The 21,422-nt window shown below is 41.8% G+C and overlaps 1 protein-coding gene across 8 annotated transcripts; it reads right to left on the bottom strand.

The window, feature by feature from the left end:
- Positions 1 to 600: 600 nt before the first annotated feature.
- On the bottom strand, positions 601 to 15,766 carry LOC131236764 (YTH domain-containing protein ECT2-like). Of its 8 annotated transcripts, XM_058234184.1 has the most exons (11): positions 15,344 to 15,435; positions 13,593 to 13,726; positions 12,776 to 12,941; positions 10,400 to 10,464; positions 8,875 to 9,004; positions 8,698 to 8,777; positions 6,941 to 7,942; positions 6,268 to 6,795; positions 2,863 to 3,078; positions 1,850 to 2,008; positions 601 to 1,178 (listed from the first exon to the last, which is right to left on the bottom strand). In XM_058234184.1, the coding sequence occupies exons 2-11, from the start codon at positions 13,629 to 13,631 to the stop codon at positions 1,065 to 1,067; spliced, it is 2,499 nt and encodes an 832-aa protein (XP_058090167.1). In that variant the 5' UTR covers positions 13,632 to 13,726; positions 15,344 to 15,435; the 3' UTR covers positions 601 to 1,064. The 8 variants fall into 8 exon arrangements, with proteins under 8 accessions (XP_058090167.1, XP_058090164.1, XP_058090165.1 ...); XM_058234181.1 differs by lacking the exon at positions 13,593 to 13,726 and having other exon boundaries at positions 15,344 to 15,766; XM_058234182.1 differs by lacking the exon at positions 13,593 to 13,726 and having other exon boundaries at positions 601 to 1,175; positions 15,344 to 15,766.
- Positions 15,767 to 21,422: the final 5,656 nt, after the last annotated feature.

Below are 21,422 nucleotides of genomic sequence, written 5' to 3'. Positions count from 1 at the left end.
CCTGGGTCAGAAGCTAGGTGTGGCCCACATTGCAATTGGATGAATGCCCAAAAGCTTTGAGGCGAATTGCCTACTACAGGGAAGTTCCTAATCAGAAGTCACCGTGATGTTTATGAGAAATCCACCCTGCCTATCAGATTTGCCTGCTCATGCCTACAGTTGAAACCTCCCTGGGTTCCACTGATGTTTATCTGCCATCCAAACCAAACCGTTCATAAGGTCAATCCTACTGGAATGAACTGAGAACACAAAATATTATCGTGGCCCAATGAATGTTCCAATGGTGGGCGCGTTCACCGTTTCCTGTCATGCAGCCCAATTGAGTTTTGGATTGCCTCATTTTTGGGATAATGTCCTGGCATGAGCTGGCAAAATTGATGGACTGGGTGGATTCCTCACAACCATCATGGTTGGCCCCACCTGGCTTCTAATGACGTGAACTTCCTGCGCATCCCAAACACAGCATTGATGAATATAATCAGCGGGCGAATCATGCTATTAGGGCGGGCCATGGGGAATGATATGAAGGAATAATAACCACTACGATGCCAGCTTCTCTCTCTATATCATTCCTCACACAACTTTCTTAGCACATGAAAAAAAAGAAGAAAGAATTTCCATCAGATTTGAAGTCTTGAACTCTTAATGATTTGTAATAACATCGAATTAGAAACGGATACGTCAATGGTATAAAAAAGAAAATAAAAAATCTTATTTCCTACTATAATAACAAATTATATGGCACAAGTAAAAGAAAAATGAGAGAGGAGAAGAATATTAATTAATGACAATTACAGAGCTTGCCAACTGCTATGATACAATGGGCCCAAAAGGCCAAAATAAGAGAAAATTCGGAAATCATGTCTCCCTTGTAAACTTACCATGATTTGCCATTGAAACCTTCATGGTTGAATTGTCATGTGGGGAGTTAGCATTGAGTGAGAGGTTTTTTGTGATGGAGATGAGTGATGGCTTGGGGTCCATAGAAGTTCTCTGTGCTCTTGTTGATGCTTCATCAACTTTCCTTGCTCCCCCAGTTTCCCAATGCTTCTGCTGCTTTGCTCTTATTGATGCTTCCTCAACTTTCCTTGCTCCCACAATTGCAAATGCGTCTGCTGCCCTTCTCTTGTTGATGCTCCAACAGCTTTCCTCGCCCCAACAATTTCTAAATGCTTCTGCTGAAAAGAGGAGAATTAAAAATAAAATCCAAAATTATATAAACTGAGCTCAACGTATATGGTTCATACACTTCTAATATTTCTTATAGATGATATGTTTTGTTCAGTTTTACAAGTGGCTATGATCGTGGGTTTAAAGTTTAAAACCAAACAGTGGAACTCAAGTGAATGAACCTTAAGTCCAGTCCGATTATTGCAAATGTGCGTAAATTTTGGATTATCGAATCAATTGACTGCCTCTTAGATGGAGCATAGCCCACAAATTCACATGGGTAAAGTTACTCATAATCACCGACATTGTTGGGGAACATCCATTGCAACTTTCTCCGACCACCTAGAAATATGCAATCAATCGGGTGGATGTTAGAAAAAATCTGTTAGGCAGATTCCCCCTCTGGACTGGACTGTCCCCAAACTGATGGATATGTGCACCAATCAGTCAATGCAGGTGGTTATTACACCTGTGCATAATTTATGGACAGAAGTTCTTTCTTTAGTTTTTAAAAGTAGAATAACATTAGGTCTTCTCAAGAATGACGATGCACTGCCACACCATAGAATTCTCAACTTCGCATTCGGAACATGATAATTTGCATGAGTCTAAGGAGCATTTTCTCATTGCAACTCACTGATTGTTTCATAGCAAAACAGTGAAGGAACACGATACGTACTTGTGAACTACTATAACTAGTTCTCGAGTGTGCCGATGAGTGATTGCTGCTCTTCGATTTCTCCTGATCTTCGTAGAAATCAAAATCATCTAATATTGATGTTTTCGCCGGATAATTCTTAAAAATCTCGAGCATTTCTAATCCTTGTGGAAATCCAATCTGTAGAAGAGAATAGTAAAATTTATGGGTGTTCGTCAGACAGTATAAATAACATAAGAAATGGGTTCCTAAAATGTCAAGTTCTAATGGGAAATACCAAACTTCTTTTTAAGGGTGACAACTTGTAAGTATTCTGCACTGACTTAATGATAATAATAATAATAATAAAAAAAGAGAGTAATATATGGCCCTTAATTGCCCACAGCACTAACACACCCACCTGGGTTTTTTTTTTTTTTTTTTGTATATGGTCTGATAGGTAAGCAAATTATACTGCATTTAATAATAACAAAACCAACAAGAGTAAATATGTCAATACTGTGAATCTTAACTCCCACCACCAGCCTCAGGTACTGTAGAGGCAACTATCCAACCTGGCACTTCTGCACGACATCCAAGCAGTGAACAAGGTGGAACTCACCGCCTATATCATCTGTCAGGTCAATTATGAAGTGGGCCCCACATGAAGGAAAACAATTGGAGGCCTAAAAATACATATTTTTAGAGCATCCACCGTTTCCATTCACGTATTGCCATAGTTGAGTGGTTTTGAGTTTTTGGCTAGATGACCTAGAGGTTAGTCCAATCTGATACATGATTTGGTTGACATACATGCATTCAAGGTATGCATGTGTAGCCGTGTGTAGAGTTGGGTGAGGGTTCCACCTAGGACAAGCAAATTTCAAATCCCTAACAGCATACCATGGACAGGAACCATATGTTTTGTTTCAAGTTCAAAGTTTCTAGTATTTATGGGTAATCACATAGTAAGGTATGCACATGTCATGTGAATTTTCAATATTCAGGAAAACACCGTGCAAGGAACAATAAAAGGCAAGTTGGGGAAAAATTACCTCCTGTGTATCTCTGCTAATGGTCACAGGTTTGTAACCATTGTTCTCAAGTATTATATGGTAAAACTGGTTGTTAGGTATGTCTTTTATCACGTGCCATTTTAAAGGAAAGAATCCATCCCACTTGCCATTGAACTGCCAAAAATCCATGTTCTTCTTGAAATCCACCTGCCCAATCATCTCAGCCAAGCCTACAAACTGCCCACTTGCATTAACCTGAAACAGAACAAAAGAGGTCAATGATCCATTACATGTTTTTAAGCATGCTAATAGCCAATTTTATTTTCCTACATAGATTACTGATGGAGAAATTTATGGAGAGGAGGACCTCCATATAGTCCTTATTGACTTAGAGAAAGCATACGATATGGTCCCTAGAGAGTTAATCTGGTGGCTATTGGGAAAAGAGTTTCAAGAGAATATATTGACGTGATTAAGGATATGTATAGGGAGCAATAACAAATGTGAGGACCATTAGTGGAGAGATGAGTTCCCAATTACTGTAGGCTTGCGCTAGGGGTCGGCATTGAGCCCTTACCTTTTCGAATTGGTTATGGACAAGTTAGCGAGGCATTTGCAGGAAGCCATGGTGTATGTTATTTGCAGATGACACAGTTTTAATTGACAAGATGAGAGAGGGCGTAAACACTAAAGCTAGATTTATGGAGGATGCTTTAGAATCCAAGGGTTTTAAAATTAGTTGGACTCGAATAGAGCATATGAAATGCAATTTGAGTAACAAGACTCAAACAAGGAATTAGTTAAGATTGCTGACTGGGAAGTTTCTAAATATGTCCATTTTCGATACCTTGGGTCAATGATAATGTTGCATATAGAATTCAAGTCGGGTGGAAGAAATGGAAATGTGCCTCTGGAGTTTTATGTGATCATTGTGTACCACTCAAATTAAAAGGGAAGTTTTATAGGATTGCTATGTTTTATAGGACAAAATGTTGGATAGTCAAGGAACAACATGTTCATAGGAAGTGTAGCTAAAATAAGGATGTTGAGATGGATGAGTGGCAAGACGATGAAGGATGGAATTCGAAATGAACACATTCGAGGGAACTTAGGTGTAGCACCAATTGGTAATATGATTAGGGAAAATAGAATTAGATGGTCTGGCCATATAAAGGGAGACCAAGAACCACACCAATTAGGAGTGAGTTAGTACAATTTGAAGGCTCTAAAACAACATGGGGAAGGCCAAAAGGACATGGAAAGGTAGAAAGAAAAGACTTGATGACCTATGGTCTAATTGAAGGTCTAGCCCTTGATAGAGTGGAATGGCAGAACATGATTCATGTAACCGACCAATTAATTGTGATAAGGCTTAGATGATGATGATGCTAATAGCCAATTTTAGCGTATCCAAAGTTCAAAACTACAAGCCTTCATTATCTTTGGCATATATAACACCTATAGCTTTGGATATTTTTGCCCTTGCAACTAGTCTTCACAATATTGGTTGAGGCTAAATGTATCAAAAAGATGTGGCTAGCAGGGACAGTTGCTTGAGATTTTACTGCACAAGGGATGACATAGATTGCATGTGCTTCCTTTCAGTTGTTTTAATGTGTGTAGCCCGCATTGACCTCTCCTCTTCCCCTCCTTTGCATGTTGCCCACACAAAGAAGTCTAATTAGAGAAACCCTGTGGCAATGGCTCTGTGGGGCCCACCTTGATGGTTGCATGACGCCTACTCCATGCATCTGTTCTGCTGGATCATGTTAGGACATCATGCCAGAAATTAGGTGGATTAGGGCCTCGAGTAGGCCATAGCTAGGGAAACAATGAGGATGGGTCGCTCACCATTCCCTTCTCTGTGTGCGCGGAGAACCTACATGTAGCTCCCACCTCTCCCTCTCCCTCTTGCCTCTTTCTTCCTTTTTTTTCTCTTTCCCCTCCTAATCTTTTTCACATTTCTCTCTATCCCATCGCTCCATATGCCATACCCCCTAATAACTAAAATGGTTGTGTTACACTAGCACAATCTCACGCATAAAAATAGCAAATATATGTTCAAAATTACGAATTGAATACCTAGTGATACAGTTTGTACAGGTTTCCAGTCATTTGTATACATTTAATCCAAATTATGGCCCTGCCTATGAGAACTAATTACTCATTCATACCACTAAAACCAAATTGCATCCTGGCACTAGATTGCACACTTAACAATGCTTTGACAATCTATCCCAAAAATACCTCGCATACTAAATCAGATAATTTCAGACTTCAGCAAAACCAGTTATTCCCAAATTTGAACCCCCACGTTAGACTATTGCAAACTTGCATACTTGCATTTTAACTTTAATATGCATGCTCCACAGTCCGGATGCTGATTACATGGCTACACCACGTGTACCACATTTCACAGAAAGGCACCCCATCCTCATGAAGAATCAATTTACCACACCCCACGTCTCCGCGTTCATTGCACAACCAGGCTAATGAGTTAATAACAGTTCTCTTGTATTGAGTCTGATTTGGCAGTTCATGGGAAATGGGTAAGGAATTGTATCAATAGTAGCAATTCTAATGACCTTATTCCCCTTCTTTTCATGTCACATGCAGCTGAAAATGAAATTGAACTGGATATTGCATTGCTTGTGCAGCATCCATTAAGTGGCAAAAAAAAAAAATGTTCTCAAATAATCATGTTCCTTAAGGTTTCTTCCATGTTATAAAGGTTTCTGAAAGGCCCTGATGCAGGGTTTCAGAAGGCCAGGTTGGATGTGTTTGATGGGCAATGTCGCTCAAATCTTTCCTCTGTTGTTCTTTTCTTTTCTTTACTTTTGCAACTTTTTGGTCTAATATTTTGTTAGTTGCTGGGTGATGATTTCTCATCATTGCCACCTTCTGCGTCTCTTTCAATAAAATCTGCCCTATCAGTGTCTCGCATCATAGATGACCTAATCGCTAGGAACATAAGACTTGACTCTATTGAGCATTTTGTATTTTTCTTAACAGAATTGAGTATCTCCATAAGCATCACTAAAAATAGACAACTCCTTTCCTTTTCTTTCTTTCTTTTTGAATGGGCAAAAGTGCATAAGTACAATGACAAAAAAGAAGTGATTAATATACTGTAGCAATCATCCCCATTTCTGTGCTATGGTGGGTTGTCATTGACTTCTTGCATCCATTACCATAGTATTAATAGGCATATCTGCAGCACCACCCATGGCATAACATCAAGCACTTCAATGCTAGTTCATACGACTGACCAGTATACAAATGTTCCCATAGTCATAAAGAGAACAGGAACATCATCCAGAAGAGGTCTTTGGAAGAGATTACGAAATACAAATTGGAAGCCGAGAGAACTACTAAATTGCAATTGACAGAAACTATCCATAATAGAAAGAGTGGCTTATCACATGAAGGACAATCAAGACTCACCGAGAAGAAGAGGAAGATTGGACAGACTGCACCCTTATTGCTTGACCTGGTTTCTGCATCATGGAATGCAGCGTCCAATTTTTTATTCCCAATTTGAGTGCTTGCCCATACATTATACTTGATGCTCTTATGAATGTCATCTTCACTAAAAGATCTTATAACAAAGAACATTGCTTGCTCATACCTAGTCTCAAAATCTTTTAGGTTATATTGGTCTCTTCGGATTGAAGAGCTCAACCGAGTCTTCTGGGATGATGAGCTCGAAGCATTCAATTGGCTAACCTGTAGAGCACGTGGACCACAGTTTAAGATATTAGATGAACCATACACCCCTACTCTGTCAAATTTCTCTCTCATATGAAATCTGTCATTATGAACAAAGGATTGGCCATCTGGTCTGAAGTTCCTGAATCCATTTTGCTGGGATGATCCTCCATTCCCTTGACTAGAAAATGAAGAGATTTTTCCCATGGGATAGTACCCTTTTGGAAGAGAAGATGAGTGGAAAGTAGAACCCTCCTTTGATGCCTGGTAATTAACAAATTCAGATAATACTCCAATCAGCATGCAAAATTCAAAGCTATGTTGGAAGCACCAACAAGTCAATATACAAATAGCAAAGGAATTCACTAAAATCAGTATCACTTTCACGTTTCATTATTTGCTGTTTTACCTTGTTTGCAGGCTTCATGGGTTGACTATGGAAAGAAGAATTCAAGAAGTTAGAAGAGGCAGTAGAGGCGTGTGACTTTGAATCAGATGGTGGTGCAGAAGCTTTGGTATCAGAAGTGCCCTTTGACTTTGTAGAGTTCATGCCTTTCAACTTTAATGAAGCTGAAGGACTTGGTGCAAAAACATTTGGTTTTGTTGCAGTAACCACTGCAGCTCCTGAAGGACTTGGTGCAGAAACATTTGGTTTTGTCGCATTAAGCACTGCAGCTCCCAAAGGACTTGGTGCAGAAACATCTGGTTTTGTCGCAGTAAGCACTGCAACTCCCAAAGGACTTGGTGCAGAAACATTTGGTTTTGTTGCAGTAAGCACTGCAGCTCCCAAAAGGCTTGGTGCAGAAACGTTTGGTTTTGTCGCACTAAGCATGGCAGCTCTGTTCTGGGAATCTGCAACAAGAGGTGTAGAATCACCAGAGTGGGCAGGAACATTTGGTTTTGGAGCAGCAAGCACAGCAGCTCTGTTCTGGGAATTCGCAATGAGAGATGTGGAAGGACTTGGTGCAGAAACATTTGGTTTTGTTGCAGTAAGCACTGCAGCTCTTGAAGGACTTGGTGCAGAAACATTTGGTTTTGTTGCAGTAAGCACTGCAGCTCCCGAAGGGCTTGGTGCAGAAACGTTTGGTTTTGTCGCAGTAAGCATGGCAGCTCTGTTCTGGGAATCTGCAATAAGAGGTGTAGAATCACCAGAGTGGGCAGGAACATTTGGTTTTGGAGCAGCAAGCACAGCAGCTCTGTTCTGGGAATTCGCAATGAGAGATGTGGAATCACCAGCGTATGATGAAACAGCTTCCGACCCATTCAGAACAGGCGGCTGAAGACACCATGATGAAGGGAAGAATGATTGTTGACCAACACATTGCTCGTCAAGACCCATTAAAGCTGCTAAATTGTATGGGCTATGCCCGGGAATGTAGTAGAACATAGGACCAGTATCTGATTCAACACCCTGAAGAGAATATGAACATATGTAAGATTTGGAGGGAAAAAACACAGTTGAGAGCAGTTTTGATAAACACATTGATCAGAAAACAAGTGGCAACACAATAATGGAGAAAAGAGGTAAGCCAAACTCCAAACCAGTGTGTCATTGGAATAAATGGGATAAGCTAGTAGTTTAAGACTTTTGAAGATACTGAAAACCTTATAATTAGAGGTTCTAATCAAGGAATCAATGAACCAGTGGTGTCTGCCATTTGAAGGCAGCCAAAACTTACCCAACTCGGCATAGGCTAAGGAAAATATATGATCCAGAAAGCTGGATTATTTAAGGGCCTGTTTGATAAGTAGGAATTCAAGGTAAGGAAAAAGGAAGTCTTAATCATTATTTAGTGATTATTTTCCAAGGTACTATTGAGAAATGAACCCCAATGGATTCCATTTCCCATGGTATATTTGATTTGCAAGTGGAAATTGCTAATTCATATCACAAATGTCACCTTCAATTTTGGGCTTGAGAATTGTGTTACTGGAAAAAGCCAGCTAAAGAATATGTTCAACAATGCAACTTTCACATCTTAGTTGTCAGGGCACGAGACATGGTCCTAACTGCTAACCCATTTGAACATGCAATCAGATGCAGCCAGATCGAGAAAACAGATCAAAATATTAAAAGAAAGGAGAGAAAAAAATGCATATACATTCTAGCTACTAGTTCAGATCAGTTTAACATGTGCTGACCAAATGAGGGCATCAAGAACCTACGGAAAATGGCATCTCTACTCCATCTCCTGAGAGAAAATCAGCCAGTTCATCCCGTACTGGATGGGTCCCCCCATCATACCCTGAAAGCCATCAAGCAGACCGGTAATGGTATTTTACACCCATTGAGAAATGGAAGCATTTTGACATGCAAGACATAAACCACTTCAAACAACTAACCTGATGAATAATAACTATGGTCGCTTGTTGATGGGTGGCAAACATTTTGATCTGCAACCAACCTTTGACTGTTGTTACCTTCTTTAATACTAGAAGTATCATCTCCTAATGGGGATATACAAGAAGTAGGCTGAAAAGGGTCATCAAGTTTGCTAGAAGCATCAGGCAGAGAACAACCAGATGTTAACTATAAAAGCAGACACATGTAGCATTATGATGAGGTCAATGGTTTTTTTTTTTTTAAAAAAGGAATGATGAGGTCAATGTTCAGCAAGGCATTCCAAAATGGTTATGTAATGGCCGTTACGTAATGGTAGCAATGGTAAATGTTACGCATTACAGGGTCATAATGGCCATTATGGAAAAAAATGACCCATAACTGCCCGTTACAAGACCAAAATAGGTTTTTTTTTTCAAAAGAAAGAAGAAGAAGAGGAGGAGGAAGAAGAAGACGAAGCCATAAATGTCATTACGGCCCTTCTCAATATTGTAACAGTGGTGAATGTTACAGCCACCGTTATTGTTATGGAATACCTTGTTGTTCAGAGTATCAATATCGTCACATGTATCGATAACTGGGTATATGGCATTGCCTATGCTTGGAAAAATATTGCCGTCTAAGGGAAACATTGGGAAAAAAGTAGGAGATGTTAAAAGACACATGTTTACAAATGTAGGAATCAAAATATTACAAAAAACAAATATACATAATAAGTTTCCATTTTATAGGGGCCTAATCATGTGTTGTCGAAAAAATCCATATAAAATAAATATATAAAATCTGTAGCCAATCAATAGATCAACCAACATTCATTAATATATAAAAGTTCTACATTAATTAACAATGAAAAACACATATTTACAACATAAAAATAGAAAAACTAGGATTTCACCATTTTTACTTTTTTTCACTTAAATGTTAATTTTTCACCACAAATCCATGTCAATGCATGAGAATTTTGTATAGACATGGATTTCAATTGCAATCCATGTTGACATTAAAAGAAGAAGAAGTTTCTATGGATTTTTCATCGCTTTTGAGTTTCAACCCTCTTCATTTCAAGTTGAGATTTTTTTTCCTCTAAATTCAAACTCCGGTGCAATAAAAATCATGAATGATCAAAATCACCTACGGATCAAAATTCTCAAATAAATAAATAATGGAGATTTTTTGGTTTTTGAAATTTTACCTATCTACAGAGGCTTCCCTCGTATATGGGATATTATTGATGGTATTGGAGATATTATCTATGATATTGTCGATACTAGGGAAATTTGATAAGGTATTCTTCTCAAAATATCATTGATATCAATAATATTGCCAAATATCGTCAAATATTGTAAAATATACCGATGATCTTTGCAAAATTTTGAAGTGCCGGCAGTTTCAGAAATGTTTACTTGGCGAATAATATCACCAATATTTAGATCAATGGATGTGGTGAAAGTGGATGAAAGCAACACATATGAAGAATGTAAAACCAATTAAATGAAGCATGAAAAAGAGATCTAAAAAATCATGTACCATATTTTGTTCAGCGAAATTAGCACAGGAATCTGACTTCAAACCCATGTCCACTGCCTTTGTAGCTGAATCGAATGGAGTCAAGAATAAAAAACTTGATCAAGGCATTTGGTTACGAATGACAACAAACTTTAAGTTCAATTTATTGTCTTTGTCGTGTCACAAGCCATCTCAGAAAAGGTTAAGATGCCAATAATCATGATTTATGCTCATCAATTTGCAGTGAAGCAACAAAAACATCAGAGCAAATGCAGCAGGAGTAAAATGGAAGGTTAAATTAGGTGCTTGGGTTGAGGCCTAGGGCAACCAACACAACCTTAACCTGACCGTATATGTAGTACGAGTCATGACTAACATTCTAAAAATGTAAAATCATGGCCTAAAAAGAAAATAGGGTCCATGATTGGAACCGCCAATGTCGGCTTTATGCCTAGGGTTTTCATGATTGGAACCATCCATGCATGGAAATAGCGATCATCATCAGAACTGGCCTGAGGCCTAAATGTTAAGTGGTCAATGATCAAAACTGTCCACGATGTGGACTTTAAGTGATGCAGGCCACGATAACAAAATCACACTGAACATATGATTTTGACCATCACCATTTTTAAATGAATTTTGAATATTAAAAAGAACATTTTCAATGGCTTGCATTCAACTCTAAAAGTCAAATGTTAGGATCATCAATGAATGAGGACAATAGCTTATTATGATGGCAACGAGAATGCGTATGGATCAAATCATCGGATGATCATTGCATGTGCCCACTAGTGGGTTGCTACCCACACACGGGATCTTGATTGCATATAGAGGAAGAACAAACTCATATTAGTGGATGAGTGGTGATTTAGTGAGGGGCCCTCACATGGGAGAGCATAAAACGTGCCAAAGATCCGGGCAAACAACACATGTCAGAAATTCGGTTAGTGCACCTTGTGAACATGCCATGTACCAAAAATTAGGGCAATACACTCAAATGAGCCACACATGCACGTTGAACTTGTACCATTGGACTTTTCTTTTTTAACCACCCATTTTTCTTATGTAATTTTGAATCTGTATTAATTTACTAGTTGCAAGTGTTAACCCAATCTAACCTAAACCCAACCAGAATGGTGTTAGGGTTTGAGTATTCAATACCTTGTGTAGACTCTTCTTGAGGTTGGGTTGGGCTTGAGCTAACCCTCAACCCATGATTTAAAATAGTCTGAACGACTCGGGATCATCCTGTTGCATTGGTTCCAGTCTGCACTGAAATAAGTCACAAGCCATACTGGTTTTGGTCCCCAGGCAAGTTGCACTCCGATGCAGGACAATTAACCACTTGCTCTAAAAGCTCGAACTATTAGAGTATGGTGAATTAATCCCTTTATCTGATAGCCCAGGCCTCACATCTCATGGGTTAAGACCTTGGCCGAACCCCCCTCGTGGGCTCGTGGGCCCCAAATCACATGGGCCGCCCACCGCGAGTGTGTCCCCGCATCCCACGGGCTACCCCACTCGAGGCCGATGTGAAATGCCCCTGCATTAATCACCCCCGGTGAGGAGTTTCGAACACGAGACCTCCCCCGTAGGCCCCAAATCACATGGGTCACCCACCCTGAGTGTGTCCCCGCATCCCACGGGCTACCTCACTCGAGCCCGGTGTGAAAATGCCCCTGTATTACACTCTGAAACCATTATTCAAATCCATATCTAAAGTTGACATGACCTGCCCAAAATGCATCCGTAGTTGTTAGGGGAAGTCTTTAAACAAATAACAGTACTATAGTGGTTTTAGATGCTCTTTCCAGTGTGTGACTTGGCCGGGGACTGAAACCAGTATAACTCACCCGACTCATTCTAACTCCGTCAGACTCATTCTAAATTGCTTCGTGTTAGGGTATGACTCACCCAATGACTTATTTCATTCACCACCACTACCGAGTCAACTCAGTTTCAACGAATATATATTTTCAACGAATAACTCCGTCAGACCATATGTATTTTTTACTGGACTAAATAGACAGAAAAAAGAGAGTGTAATAACAAAATCATCGCTGAAATATCACAGTAATGTCCAACTTTACATCAACAGCAATGGCGCACGAGAAGTGTAGCTAGTAAGTTAAGGTAAAGAAGGAAAAGAAGTGTAGCCAATAAGTTAAGGTAAAGAAGGAATCTACCTGCACAAAAACAATGAAGGAACAGATAACAGCATATTAAAAGAGAGACCTTTCTATTCATACTGAAGATTAATTGAAGAGAATAAACCATACACAGAAATAATCGGCTTTGTGGGAAAGACATTCATGGTCCTCATTGAGTCCTGAAATCAACAGATGTCTCTTTAACTTAAGTATCAACTTCTACACAATCATACTGATTAAAGGATACACTTCTCCATTTTATTTTGGGGAACCAATATCCAGAACAAAAGAAAAGCCTCAGCAGCAAACTCCGAAATTTGCTTGCTCGGACAATCAGTTGAGTGAAAAAGAAGTAATATTGGAGCTTGAGGAAATGGAAACCGGGTTGTTTCTTCTATACTAAGCACCACTAACTGTAAAATAAAAGAACAGAAGAAATGAGAAGAGTTTTTAGCCACAATACTGGCTGAGAAACAAGAATGCAAACCAATCCATGGCTTGAACTATCTTGTTGGGAACCTATCATCACAGCACACATGGCTACACCATTGGGCGATCCAAGTGCAAGACTGTCCATCCAGTGGGTCCTATCTGGATGGGCTACAATACAAAATCACACAAACAATACATTCCAGATCTTGCTGATCAGTTGCCATCAAATGAATGATTGAAAAACAAAATATGGCTGGTAGAATATCCATCAATCAAAGAGTAAGAATCACCCATTGGCGATCCAACCATGTCCAATCTATGATGTGGCCCACCCAGATAGAAAGTCTATCAATGATGGATTCGATACACTAGCACACGGCCACTGTACACAACACATTTACCTTAATCCAAAACCATCCGAGCTGTGGGCCCTATTGGGGGCCATCATTATCCATAGGATCGAGTGTCCATGCGGTGTGGGTGAGTGTGTTAAAAAAAAAAAAGCAAATAAATGCCCAGTAATCAAAATGTAAGGAGTGTCCAGGCTATCTGATTTTGGGATTCTAACCCACCTAGAGTAGGTCCACAACTTGGACTGTCTACTAGAGAATCAAAATGTAACAGTGTGGGACCCACAGTGATGTGTGCATAACATCCCCTCCATCCATCATGCGTGCTCACTCATGTTCTAGTCAGCTGTCAGGCCATGGTAAAACTCAAGTTCACATGGCCCGCTGATTATATCCCAAAACAATCAGATTATCAACTGCACCACTAAAAATTGTTGGTTAGTCCAAACATTGTTCATGTATATCAATGGTTAAAAATCGTTGGTTAGTCATTCGGTTGTGATCCTATGCTTATGGCCCATCCGATGCTTGAAATTTCATCATATTCGGCCAAAGCATATAATTCATTAGGCTTATTACAATTATTTTGTCAAACATCACACATGTACACTAATTAGGAATATTAAAGTTGATCTAGTAATTAAATTCAAACTACTGTAAATATAGTCTTAAATGGGGTTTTCAAATCCAGGTGCCAAACACAACTGGAGAATTCTGAAGCCAGGTATTCTGAATCCACAGTGCCAAATGAGGCCTAAAGTCACATGGTGTGGTCCACATGGGTTTTGGACTGGCGTGATTTTTGGGGTGTCCATTTTTCTTGGTGGGGTGTGTCCAATGAATGGATTGGATGGCATATACAAGAGACGGTGGCCCCCACGTACAATCGGAAAGATTTTAATGGTGCACCCCCATCCCAACTTTACCCTGTGGTGTGACCCACCTAGATACACCGTATAATGTGAACCTGAAAGGGGGCACCTTTCGACGGTGTGGACTACACCCCACATCACGGTGGACCCACACACAACTTGTAGAAAGCTTATTCTACAGTAGTTGTAGAGGAACCCTTCTAGAGTATCAAGACATTATTTCCTTGGGTGGGCTGCCGGGCATGCGCAGAAAGCGGCGTAAGAGAATCAATCCCAGCTGTGCGTACATTAGCATCTCTGTCCCGTCGCCTCTCTGTGCGCATGCCACGCGACGGACACGACTTGCCTCTGTGCTCCCGGCCACAGGAACTTCCTGTGGTCGGAAGCTAGGTGGGGCCCACAGATATGCTCGTGACAGATCCACTCCGTCCATCAGTTTCAGAAGAGCACAATAGCATATAAATCCAAAAATCAGGAAGATCCAAGACTTAGGTGGGCCACACCATAAGAAAAAGTTGAACGGAAACGTCCACCGTTGAAACCTTCCTGGAGCCATGATTTTTATATGCAATCCGAACCGTTCATATGGTTATGACCAGTCAGATAAACTGTACGTTCTAATATCTGTCCACTGTTTCGGAACTGGTGATATATATATATATATATATATATATATATATATATATATATATATATAAACATCTTAGCACTTCTGCCGATGACGCAATCGCTTGGTGCTCGAGACTGTTGATCCGTCGACGATAGGCACAGACCAAAAGCTTGAAGATTGGATTTCCAGCATCCTTCAATCAGGAGATTTTCCATCCACAACGGCCCTCATCAGATCAACGGTCTGGATCATCAAACTATGGACCACACCATTAGGAGAGTGTTCCCGAGGGTAATATACGCATCCTCGGTCCGAGGATCATAATCCCCAAGAAACCATTAAATAAAAACAAAACCGGAATTTTGATATCTCTACAGAAATATTGTTTCTTTAAACGGAATATCTCATGTCTTTATTGAAAAAGGAAATTAGAAAAACAAGCCATTTCAATTCAATAGACATCTTCCGGAAAGAAATAGATAATTCCCTCTACCCTAAAAAGAATTGAAAATAAAAGATAAAAAATCCAACAAGAACGAACAAGGTCGCACCTGAAACCGCCCACGAATTCCCAAACCGCTTCGGATCGGTGAGAAAACCGCTATTCGAAACCGTCTGTTGGACGGGATGCAATTTAGAGAGAGAGAGAGAGAGAGAGAGAGAGAGAGAGAGAGAGAATCTACGTAGAAGAGAGTGGAGGAGAGGAAACAGAAGCTGGGAAAAGGAGAGGGGAGGAGCTTGACCGTCGATAGGACTGATGGGCTTGGATCGCAGCGTACTTTACAGGAACGAATCTGGGCTTTTGGATGGGGAGCTGAAGAAAAAGTGATGGATTTGAGGGCTGATGCGGGATGCGGAGTTTCCATACGCAGGCGGTAAACCACACTATTCAAAAGAATCATGGCTGCCTCGTGATGGCCATGCGATATGCAAGGGCAGCTACTTAGATGGTTTTTGTATTTTAATAAATTACCTAAGGACCGTATCGAAAAGGGTTATAGATCTTGTTCGCTACTTAGAAAATAGAAATTGCCCATAACACTTCGGTAGTCCGCGGGAGTATCAGAGTCAGTAGTACTGACACGTTACATGCTGCCAAAAGGGGACGGGGATTAGATACTGACGGGTTGAGTAGCGAGAATGGCCACTGAAGTGACGTTACCAACTTCTGTGGGCCCCACCATGATGTGTGTTTTGTATCCACACCATCCATCCATTTGGAGAGACCATATTAGGGCATAATCCAAAGAATTAGTCAGATCCAAAGATCTAGTGGACCCCACCACAGAAAACAGTGGGGAGAGTGACGCCCACAAGGTTTCAATGATCGGAGTCACTCTCTCCACTGTTTTCTCTGGTGGGGTGACTTGGATCTACCTCATTCTTTGTATCATGTCCTAAAATGACTTCTCAAAATGTATGGACGGTGTGGATACAAAACATATGGCCCACATAACTTGGTGACATCACCAAGCTCCGTGGACCCCACCAAGATGCATGTATTGTATCCATATCGTCCAACCATTTTTAGATATCGGTTTATGGCATTACAAAGAGAATGAGATAGATCTATAGTTCAAGAGGACGGTGACATCCACCGTTCAAAATTTCTTAAGGGCCACGGTGGTTTCCAATCAAGCTACGATTTTTGTTTTCACTTCATCTATCTCTATGTTAACTTGTGAATAGTTTGGATCTCAAAAATATATCATATTGGGCCCTATAAATGTTTCAACGGTGGATGTCACTGTCCCCACTATTTTTTCATAGTGGGGTCCGCTTGAACCTTAGGTCTATCTCATTCTCTTTGTAATGCCATAAAACAATCTCTAAAAATGGTTGGACGTTATGAATATAACACATGCATCATGGTGGGGTCCTGTAGACACCCTATCTAGGCTAACCTCTTGAGAAGGCTAAGACAGTTCAGGAACCATGATCATATCTTGAATCAAACCCTAATCCTGGCCTAAACCTAACCCTGACCCAAAAGTCTCCAATTTCCAGATCGAGACCCAAAACCTTGATCTAAACCGTTCAATCCTTATACAACCCCCTCTTTAACCTTTACACTAATTAGGACCCCTTCACCCAAACCTTAGCTCACCTATCTGAGCCGTAAAACCCCAAAAGAGGACCCCCAGGCGAACCAACACAGCGAACAAAGCCCGTACGCTCGAGCCCGGGTGGTAGTCTGACTACCGCTAGTGGTACTCCGACTACCACCGCTCGCGGCTCTTGTGTGGATAGTTGTCCCAGCGTCCAAAAGTCAACTTTTTCCTGGATTTACCCCCTCCATCTTCACTATTTATTGTTTTACCGGCTTCAAGAGCCAATGGGAGCGCGCCACGTGGCGCTCCTCTCTCCCTAGCCAATTACAAGCCTCCACGTCATCGTTTTAACCCTTACCTACCCCATATTTACTACAAAGCCATTGAAGAAGGCTATAAATAGCCCTCTCCTATTCTCATTTCATCCATCCCAACAAGCCACTTCTCCCTTTAAGCTTAAGAGAGTAAGAGAGAAGGAGAGTGAGGAAGAGAGTGAAGGAGAGAGAAGGAGCTCCCAAGCCTTCAAAATTCTGATTTTTCAAACCACCCCCTAGCCTTCCTCTCGACCTTTCCCGCCCATAAGCCTAGCCTGGAATTGTCATGGTTCGGTTCACGTCTTAGCCTACTCAAAATTAAGCCAAAGATCCATTCTACATACTAGCACTTATCATGACATCAATTCTCTTCTCAACCCCCCTGCTTATCTAAATCTCTAATGAACGTATGCTCTTTGACTTGCCGTACATCGGATCTTGTCACATTAGAAATTCCTAGTGATTTAATCCTTTTTTTAAACCTTTTTACATAAACATCATCACATCCGCCTTCTAGACACGTCGTTGGACATATGCTCTGTGGCCTTCCGAAATCTCGGATCTCGCCGCATCAAAAATCCACGTGTGCCTAGTTCCATCTCAGTCATAGCATCCATCATCTCTTGAGATTACTTTACCACACTAAGTAGAGACTATAAATTTGTACGGGCAGAGAGGGTGCCTAACCCCTTCCCTCTTTGTAACCGAGGTCCCTTACCTGAAATTTCGGATCGTAAACCAGGAGTCAACCTAAGGAAGGAGAGTCGTCGGATTTCTCCAACCTTGATTATTCCGCGGTTCTAGCCGACCGCGGGATTCTGAGATTATTCGGCTAGTGGCGACTCCAACATTCACAAATTGGCCTAATCACCCCCACCACTACTCCATAACATATAAATCAGCGTAGGCACCGATTTTCAGTATCTACAGAATGACGACTCCACTGGAGAAGTGTTAGCTCACACTAGCCGAGACCCGATTCGAAAGCGTGTGGTACTTTAATTTCAAGGGAAATCATCATTACATTCGTACAAAAACAAAAGGAAACCTTTGGCTTGCACTTTCTTGGGCACAGATTCGAACCATGACCACCCGATCCCGCGCAGCCATGACCTCTCAAGCAACCCATGAAGACGAGCCGACATCTCAACCAGCTCCTGAAACACTGGCACCCGTACCCGCACCCACACCCGCACCGCTACCACTAGCTCCAGCAGACCCACAAGCCAACACCACCATGCAAGAGATGGCCCAGAGTCTCCGAGCTATGCAAGAGTTGTTGCTTCGCTTAGTGTCAAATGCCCACCAAATACACAGGTAACCCTGCCTAGTGTACAGAACAACTCACTCACTCAGACTCCCTTTGCCTTCTCCCTCATTCCTCCAGCAAATCCTGTGCTCCCTCTCCCAGAAGGGTCAGCACAAGACCAACAGTAACCAGTAAACAGGAGCAACCTTGCTGCACCTCTCTACTCAGTACATCACAATAATCAGGTTACAACACAAGTTTCCCTTAACGGGAACCAAAAACAAGAACTGGCGGATGCCCATGAAGGGGGCCAGTTTCGAGTCTAACTCACTGCCTCCAACGGGAGTAACATCCCGGGATTGGCAGATACCCCATGCGGGAGCCATTTCCAAACATCACACCCTCATCCGAAAGGGAACGGCGTTCAATTCCAGTTACCTCCCGCCACCAGGAGTCCATCGTCTTTCCAATAACCCTCATTCTCGATCGTACGAAGAGGAAGTAGCACAAGCCCTACGGCAAGGGGCAAGATATCCACCGCAAGGTAAGTCTGAGATCGAGGAACTACGAGAACAATTACAGATGGTGCAAAATCAACTCTAGAAGCAACAAGGAGTGGACCACCCATCCACCAAGTTCAGGGATCTTTGTCCCTTCCCAGACACCCGGGTACCTCCAAACTTCAAGGTACCAAAATTCAAAAGGTACGACGGTAGTGGGTGCCCCACAGCACACCTAAAAGCATTTTGAGGGGAACTCAATATGATAATAGGGAATGATGGAGCCTTGATACGACTCTTCCAGAAATCCCTTAAGGGTGACGCTTTGGATTGATACACCTCATTGGACAGCCATCAAATCAAAACCTGGGAAAAACTCTCTCAGGCATTCATTGACAGGTTCTCATATAACTTAGATATGGCTCCGAGAAGATCTGACCTGACTGCCTTAAGACAAAAAAGTGACGAATCATTGTCGGCATACGTAGGGCAATGGCGGGCCATGACAGCTCGAATGAGAAACCCCATCGATGACGAAGAACAGATATCCATGATCGTACATTTAGCAAATCCTAACATTTCAGGATATCTAATCTCGTATTCCTATGTAAACTTCTCTCTGCTCATCCGACCTAGAGAACAAGTGGAAGCCGGGATCAGAGCCGGAACCATTTCCCCATAGCCACATCAGACCCCCACAATCAAAAGAAACAAAGTCGAGAGGAAACCTGTGGGATATGGGAATGGAAACGGCAATGCTCCCACGCATCGCACTACAGAAGTTAACAACATCGTCGCCAACACTCAAGGTAACCAGTACACTCCGCAACCAGAGCCCCAGCTAGATAGGCAGTACCGACCACAGTCAAATAGGCAGTATCAATCACAGCAAGCCCAACAGGAATATCAGGCACAACCGCCTCAACAACAACCGCAACACACTAGGGGGAATGCGCAAGGCCCTTACAAACATGCAATGTTAGGAAGGAAGTTCACCCCTTTAGCATAAACATACAGTTAGGTTCTGATAATGTTAATGCAAAAACAACTTCTTACACCACTCCAGCCTTGACTCCCACCTAATCCCTTGCCACCTGGTTATAATGAAAATCAGTATTGCGCATATCACTAGGCTCTTAGCCATCTAACAGACCGCTGCTTCACTTTGAAACATGCAGTCCAAGATTTAATTGAAAGTCAGAAGATTGCGATCACCCCACAGGCCAACAATACAGCTCAGAGCAACATTCTCCAAAATCCCCTGCCATCGCATCAAGTAGGACCCATCACACCTAACACCTCTACCATCAACCATTTTAAAGGAGGGCAACCCATACACTACTCTCCACATCATTCCATATAAGCAATCATGCCCGATACAACAAATCAGATATGGGGATATCAACAGGCGCCATCACTTGGACCACGGGTATTCCTTGAAGCAGCACCCGTCACACAACCTCTCGTGTTCCTGGAAGCAGCACCCGCAATGCAGCCTCTCGTTTTCCTTAAAGCAACTCCTAACAGGTCACATCCTCAGCATCTTGTCTCCCAAGGGGCACACTCAACTCCATCTTTAGTACATACAAAAAGGTCAAATTCTGAACCCGTCATTCTCCCAATAGGCTTCTCTGATCTAGCCTCGCTAACCTTGCAAGGGGCACACCCAGTTCAAACATCAAATCTCCTATTGCCTCACCAACTGACACATGCCCAAAGGACCCCTCTCACACATCAAAAGGGGGAAGAGAACTCCGCTGCCAAAACCGCTCAAGACTTGGTAGCACCTCAAGAGAAATCATCAAGTCCATCACAAACAGTTCCAGTCACAATCTCTCAGCATCAAAAACCAATGTTATACTTAGAAGGAAGAACGATTCCCTTCTACAATCCAAAAGCAGTCCCGTGGCAGTACCCAGAATGTGCTGAAGTGGGCAATAACGGGAGGTATTTTAGGAGAGATAACCAGAGCCCAAAAGAAACTCAGGGAACTTTGTCGGGAACCACTAGCAAAACCGATGCTGCTTATGACATAGCAGCCCATCTCAAAACCATTCTCGCACAAATATCCATTTGGGAACTCTTATGTACACCAAGATCGCATCGAGAAATCTTTGCGAAAACATTGAATGACGCTCATATTTCTCCTGATGTACCCCCCGAAATGGTGGCAAGTATGATTAGACAACTCCTCGCACCTCGGGCCATCACTTTCTCTGACGAGGAACTGCCACCTGAAGGTCGTAAACATGGGCGCTCGTTAAACATAGTTACCTGCCACAAAAACTTCAAAGTCCCACTCGTGCTCATCGACAATGGATCCAGCCTTAACGTTTGCCCTTTGAGGACTGCCGAACGATTAGGGATAGAGCCGTCTTCTTTCAGGACAAGCACCATGAGCGTTAGAGCCTTCGACAACTCCCGAAGGCAAGTTGAGGCAGAAATCGACCTTGAATTGCAAATCGGACCAGACATAACCCTTGTCACGTTCCAGGTCATCGACATTCCTACCTTAT

Source organism: Magnolia sinica, chromosome 2 (genome assembly GCF_029962835.1).
Source record: "Magnolia sinica isolate HGM2019 chromosome 2, MsV1, whole genome shotgun sequence".
NCBI lineage: Eukaryota > Viridiplantae > Streptophyta > Magnoliopsida > Magnoliales > Magnoliaceae > Magnolia > Magnolia sinica.
This window is presented reverse-complemented; position numbering and strand designations above follow the sequence as displayed.